The sequence below is a fragment of the Paramormyrops kingsleyae genome, chromosome 1 (genome assembly GCF_048594095.1).
Source record: "Paramormyrops kingsleyae isolate MSU_618 chromosome 1, PKINGS_0.4, whole genome shotgun sequence".
Taxonomy (NCBI): Eukaryota; Metazoa; Chordata; class Actinopteri; order Osteoglossiformes; family Mormyridae; genus Paramormyrops; species Paramormyrops kingsleyae.
In genome coordinates this window covers 10,171,052-10,178,121 of record NC_132797.1, presented here as the reverse complement: position 1 = coordinate 10,178,121, position 7,070 = coordinate 10,171,052, and the positions used below count along the sequence as shown (strand labels likewise).

Below are 7,070 nucleotides of genomic sequence, written 5' to 3'. Positions count from 1 at the left end.
GTGTTTGTCTGTGTGTTACTCTGCCTGTTTGTGTGCATGTTAGTCGACCTGTGTCTTGTGTCATGTATTCTGGGTACTCCATTGACTAAATCAGAGCAAATGGTGGCTTTAAAATGTGTGTGGGATATTTATACCTACCAAGGACCACAATGATGCATCTTCAGCAAGTGTAGCCAAGGTAACTGTCCCTGCCATTTGATTTGTGTTGCTTTGTCAGTCGTGACAGAAACGCACAATCCCAGTGGAGGAGAAAGGAGAGGCCGGGCCAAGCATTCAAGTCTTAAGATGATATTTGATTGCCCCCTACTGGCATGATGAGGTGCTTTAGCTCACACACTCAAACCTCCCACTCCATCCATGTAACTGCCCCACCCTTGGCTAGTTCCTGCTATGCACCGGACTCCACACACCACCTATATGCAATGCAATGAATGACGGAGAGAAAGAGAGAGAGAAGGAGAGTCACCTCTGAGAAACTTGGCATTCAGCCTGGGAGGGGAGGGGGGGGGGGGCATAGCTGGAATAACACACAGCAAGAAGTCCTCAGATGTTCAAAGATAGACAGAATAAAAGGAGGGATAAAGAGTGAGAAACCAAGGAATAAAGCAACAGGTAGTGAGAATGAAGGGTGTGGGGGGGCAGGGTCCTGTTGGATTGTCAGGGAGCTCCGGTGGACAGGCTGGGGGAGCAAAGCCAGCTGAGCTCAACCTCTTGCTGCTCCACCCACAGCCGCTGGTGCCACGTGGCGGAGAGGCGCTATTAGAGACACACGCGCTCACACACACGCACACTCTCCGTCCACCATTTGGACGCAAGCAGTCCTTCCTCCATGGCCCTCTGTAAGATAGCGTCCCCTAGTGGGCTATAGCCCGCATTCTTCATGTGAGAGTTAAACCTCTTTGCACAGCATACGCTGTTGGTTAATATGGATTAAATTGTGTAGATGTGGGTTTTTGTGTGCTGGAATATGTCCTGGAATTGTAGGTTTGTATGAATTTGCACACAAACACCACTCACCCTGTGTGTCTGTGTGTGTGTGTGTGTGTGTGTGTGTGTGTTTGTCAAAAGAAGCACATTCACTGTTGTTCACACAGTAAACTGGAGGTCTCTCTCGTCCAACAGATGCAACTCTGCACTCGCTCTTTAGGGAGCTTGGATCTCTAAATACCAAACATGTCAGTACACACAACTTTATTGTCTGTAGGACTGCATCTGTGTGCATTTCCTTACATCATGATAAGCTAATACATTGAGCTTGTATTAAATATTCACTAAATTTCAACTGACTAGTTACAATGTCAGAAAATGGACACAACTACAGTTTTCAGAACTTAGCTGGTTCCCTGCACATTACTGCCCTCTAGTGGAGACAGCAAGAAGCTGCTTTTAAAATGAAAAATCTGATAATATCAACACTCATTTATGCACACATCTATCTATGCAGCCTCCCATCCATATTTCATAATCATTAATTCAAATGAAGGCAAGACTAGAGCCTATTCCAGAAAACATGAGGTGTCGCGCAGGAGACGAGATCGGGGAGGACACGAAGACATGGCTGGTCCCCTGAGACACTGTACCGGATGCCCCACCCCCCAAATTGAAGCTGTCATATCCATTAGCTGTTATTATGAGCCCATGAAGGCCTTGCACCCTCTCCCCCCTTGTGCACGGCCCTGCACTACATCACGGAACATTTAAAATTCCGCTTGACATTTTCTATTTGCCTGTAATTTAAGTTGACAAACCTGAATGCGAGAGATAAATTTGTTTCCACTGAAAGTGTTGATGTTACCAAAACACCATTTTTAAACATATATTAATATTTATAAACATTGTGCGCTATTAAGATTTGAGTAATTAAAGTCGTTCAATATAATAGAATTTAGCGTAATGTCAAAAACGATTACGCATTTTTCTAGCAGATAATGCTTAGTGCAGCGTTTCCCAACCAGGCCCTCAGGAAGCCTCATATGGTCCAGATTTTTGCAAGAACGTGGACTGTCTGGCGGTCGCTGAGGACCGGGTTGGGAAACACTGGCTTAGTGCATGGAAAGAGCATTAAAGCACTTTGTTTACAAGATGTTACACTAATGACTCAGTGTGGGGGCATTTATGCTAAACCTTTCGAAGGGCTTAGGAGTTTCACACCCCCCCCCCCCCTGGAATAATCTTGGCATTAACAAGCTAATAACTGCCAGCTTCTTGCACTTTGTCATTGTCTTAATTTTTACGATAAAATCATGTCGGCCAAATGAAGTTTTACAGGCGAAGGAGCAGAGCCAGAACCCCGAAAATGAACATTTATTCTGAAAAATAAAATTCTTGCACAATGTGCCCCGAGTTTGAGAGTTTCTAAGTTCTAAATTCCGTCTTGTTGGCTTTGTTGTATCTTGTTATATAGTATGACAATAGTTTGTCACAAACTGTTTTGAATCCCTTCTACTTGCTGTCTGCCTGTATGTTGCGCATGGTGGACATGGTGAAATGTTATTTTGTGTCACTGTACACCTGGCGTGACAGTAAAGCCCACTTGACGTGACTTTACATTTATGAGGGTTTTCTGAGAGTTATTACCTTACGATGAGGAGATTTTCAGGATCCTAATGACATCGTACTCACCCAGATTGCATCATGTGTATTAATAACTCCTACAGAAATTTGACTAAGACAGAATTGCTCTCATTATAAATATTTCATTAAAAAAAACAAGCAGTTATGAATACTATACAGTTCCTCGCTGTTTTACAGGACAGCACAAATAAAACAGCCAATCACCTTCCGTAGGGAGAACCATGTGACCTGTACGGCTGGTCACATTCAAGAGCAACTGATCACATGACCTGCAGATCCAATCATGTTCAGTATAAAGGGATCATGTCACCTGGGGACCAAGTTTTTTAGTAGAAATGGACAACCTGGAAGCCCCTCAGACACCAGAAGGCCCGGCTGTCCAGCTCCCCCATATTGATGGGGTTGTGCTCCAGCTGCACCCTCACAAGCATGCTGGGGGCAGCAGTTTTGCCCCGAGAGCAGAATGCATCACGGGGCACGGAGCGTATTCTGTTATGGCTCAGTGAGACAGAATGGAGGGTAGGTGGAATGTTCCGGGGCACTTGCTGCAGCCTGTTGTGGCTTAGGTCCAGTTGATGGAGGTTGGCAAGGCTGCCAAACGCCCTAGGGGCCACCTGGACAATCCTATTTCGGGACAGGCCCAGGTTCTCGAGGTTTGGCAGCCTGAAAACGGCCCCTTTGCTGATGGAGGTGATGGCATTTCCCTCCAGGTTGAGGGTCCTGAGGGCCTGGGGCAGGTGGCGAGGGACCTGGCTCAGGAGGTTTCCCTCCAGGTTGAGGCTCTCCAGAGACAGGGCATGCTGGAAGGAGTCCTTCTGCAGGCTCTTATCCACCAGGCGGTTGGAGCTGAGGTCCAGAGAGAGCAGCGCAGACCCTGCGGAGAACACGCCCCCAGCAACCTGCTCGATGCGGTTGCCATGGAGATACAGCTCCCTGAGCCGTGATGGGAGGCGTAACGGCACCGTTGGCAAGTGATTGTGGTTGAGGCTGAGAATACGCAGGTTAGCTAAAGGGGCAAAGACCCCCGGGGGGACAGAGCCCACCCCAAGGCTGTTATTGGCCAGGCTGAGGATCTGCAGGCCAGGACAGCGGGACCAGGCTGCTTCCGACATCACGCTCACAGCATTGGCATCAAGGCGTAGCTCCTCCAGAGATGCGGGAAGGTCGCTGGGCACGCTGGCCAGTCGGTTTCGGTCCAGGAAGAGCCGCTTGAGCAGGGCCATTCCCTCGAAGGCGCCCTCCACGGAGCCGTCAGTCAGCCGGTTGTTGCTGAGCACCAGGAACTCCAGGGCCAGGTACTCCTTGAGGAGATCCAAAGGGACGCTCTCGATTCGGTTGTTCATGAGGAGCATGTAGCGGACATTGAAGGGGATTCCATACGGGACTGTTTCCACACCCTTATCGGAGCACTGCACAACTCTGGAAAACACAGAGGTTATTTTTAATTCTGAAAGAAGAAATTACTAACAGAATAACTGTATACAGCTGATATATATTACTGAGTAAGAGTAAAGTTTACACACATTATCAAATAGTCTTTATATTTTGAAGCAGCCGCACCTCCCATAGCAAGCACACTCTGCAGGGCAGTAGTCATCTTTGAAGTACGGGAAATAGACTTTCTTCTTTTGCTTCTTGTCATCTTTCTTTGCTGGCTTCTTTTTCTCTTTTTTCTCCACTTTCTTCTGCTTGCCTTCCTTTCGATCGGACTCCTTGGTGGTCATAGACTCTTTCTTGGGGGGTCTTGACCCCTGATCCAGCGGCTTGCTGGTGAACTTGATGGGCACAGTGACTAGAGGATGGACCTTTTTATTCATTGCCATGGTAACAGGCCCCTTCTGTTCCCCAGAGAGCGGACGATCTGTCACAGTCCTAGTCCAGGTGAGCTTGCTGGCTGTGCTTTGGGTTCTAACCAAGGAAACTGGCCCGGATTCATCTCCTTTTACTGTAACAGCCTGAGAAACATTCTGATATACTAATGGGATGTGGGTGGTGCCCACAGTTTGATTGACAGTCTGTTTGCCTACCAGGAGTGAGTGGGCGGTATCTCCATTTTGACTAGCAGTCTGGTTGCCTACATAGAATGAGTGGGTGTTGTCAACAGTTTCAGTTACTGCTTTAGTGACCACTGGAAGGAGGTCCATATCACCTAACACGAACTGCTGAGACTCCAGTGCTTCACCATCCAGACTCTGAATCCCACCTTCATGCTGCTTGCTCACCTCCATTCCAGTACCCACCCTGCTGGCTTCTTCTCCTATCCCTGGACCTGCATCTTCTAGATGATCCTCCATGACATCACTGTCCACAGATGTTGCTTTGTACCCCAGACTTTCACCCACGAACCATTCACCCTGCTCTGTCTCCTCCTCTGCAAAGGTGTCCCGATTTCCTGTCACTGGGCGAGACTCCTTCACTGCCCTGAAGCTGAACCAGGGGTTCTGCTGGTTCTGTGCCATCACAGAGACGCTGAGGCCTACAGTGAAGGAGAAGCACACGGCGCACGCAAGGCATTCAGCTCTCATCCATGTGACGTTCTCATTTATCGCATACAAAGAGCTCTAAGCTCAAAGGACAGTACCTCCATCGAAGGCTTGTGCAAGGTAGATACTTACTGGGCTGAAGCACGTATCCTTGGAGAGGCACTGCAAGGGTCCACAACATCAAGACAAAAGCCTCCATCTCTCAGCTGTCTGATTAAAACGTCAAACAAAAACCCTAGCAAATAAATCAATACAGTTATCATATTTTAAGCATAACTTAAAATGCATTGCTGTTCAGACAATCTGCTGGTAGTAAATTGCTGGAAGACCACATTTTCAAAGTCAAAGTCAAATTTTTTTATTGTCAATTCTGCCATATAGAGCACACACTGAGGACCGAAATTACATTACTCTCAGACCCCACTGTGAGTGCACTAACAGCGACAAGCAAGACATACTGTACATGCAAGACAAGCAAAACAGATAGAAGTAGTCAAGTATATACATGTATGCAAAAATAAAAATAAACTAAATTAAATATTCCATGCAAAAAGATTTAAGCAGTGCAAAAATGGTGGATTCACATCACAAATGTAGACAAGCAGCCGTTTTTAGTTTTGCAGTCTATGTTGTAGGTAAGTTAGCAAAGCAAGATAAGTAGAGTGGCAAGAGCTGGATATGGGTGGGTGGGGGTTACAGTCCAGACTTTTTAGTTCATCATCACCTCTATATATAGAATGTATCTATACAGGTGCTCCTATGGCTGCAGGTGACCAGCAGGTCATTTTTATTGCTCAGATATCAGCTCTTACCGACATAAAGAGTTAGGTCCTGTTGATCAATCAGTGATGCTCCCTCCGTCTTCACTGTATAAATGTGCACGGCATGGCGGTGCTCAGACGTCTAGCAGGGGGCTGAGGAGCCCACCCTGTGGGCTTTAAATATGGGCTTGAATTTCTCACACATTCACACAGATAACCTACAGGGCCAAAGGTCATCCAATAGCCTTTTAAAGAACCATTCCTCTAGTGGAATGTTCACATTTACTCTCCAGGACAACAGAATCTTCGGGATCGATGATAGAGCACCAGAAGGGGTCATGTGTCCCACTAGTGGGCCTTCTGTTTACCTTCTCAGGTCATTAGGAGCACTGGTGTGCAGGTGACAAGTGCTTCAGAAACTGGACCAAGCTGGTTGGAGAACCATACAAGCTCCTCATTTTGCATGGGTCATGTGAATGAGGCCCTTTGGGAATGCTGGGAGTCATAGCGGTGAACCTTCCCATCATGGCATAGGCAGAAGGCATGTAACTGGTCTCCTTTGGATGTTCAAGGGAAGCACTGCTCAGTTTTTATGTTTCTGATACAATGGGTCAGCCTGTTTTCACTGCTTTGCTCACTGGACGTAGTGACACGATTCAGGCCAATGTGGTCTACATATGATTTGAAGAGATCTGAACACATGGCTTCCTCAAATAGGCAGATTATTACAGTCTGCATGATGAAACTCCTCCACCTGTCTTTAAAGATTTCACACACGTCTACACACTTTATATATCCGAACAGTTCTATGTCTTCTACAGTTTGAATGCAAGCTCAGAAGACAGCACCTTACTAGTTGTAATGTTCATTCTGCCATATCTACATGATCCCAGCACTGCTAAAATAAACAACCCAGTTTTCAAATATTTACTATGTGAAGAAACTGTACAAGTCAATAGTTCTACTGACTAGTTTGGATAGTTATTACTTAATATTTTGCCGCAATTCTCACATTAATTTATATACATATGTCATGAGTTATTGACTGAACTATGTTTCTATAATACTTTTGTCATTAAATGCAGAATTAGAAGTTGTACAGTATGTAGGAATGTTTAGACCGGGTTGTGAGCAAACTGGATCTGCTGCTTAAGATTAAATAGGCTGAACAAGAAATCCTGCAAATATGTGTTAATGCATTTTGACACCCCCATGTTACTTTTAAGGCTGTATATCCAGACAGACCCCCCAT

General features: G+C 46.2%; 1 protein-coding gene across 2 annotated transcripts; it reads right to left on the bottom strand.

Annotated features, from left to right (window-relative positions):
- Window positions 1-2,893: 2,893 nt before the first annotated feature.
- On the bottom strand, window positions 2,894-5,948 carry LOC111853796 (uncharacterized). 2 transcript variants are annotated; one of them, XM_023831109.2, is made up of 4 exons: window positions 5,870-5,948; window positions 5,190-5,292; window positions 4,135-5,050; window positions 2,894-3,993 (listed from the first exon to the last, which is right to left on the bottom strand). In XM_023831109.2, exons 2-4 carry the CDS (start codon window positions 5,254-5,256, stop codon window positions 2,901-2,903), a joined length of 2,076 nt encoding a protein of 691 aa, XP_023686877.1. In that variant the 5' UTR covers window positions 5,257-5,292; window positions 5,870-5,948; the 3' UTR covers window positions 2,894-2,900. The 2 variants fall into 2 exon arrangements, with proteins under 2 accessions (XP_023686877.1, XP_072565337.1); XM_072709236.1 differs by lacking the exon at window positions 5,870-5,948 and having other exon boundaries at window positions 5,190-5,412.
- Window positions 5,949-7,070: the final 1,122 nt, after the last annotated feature.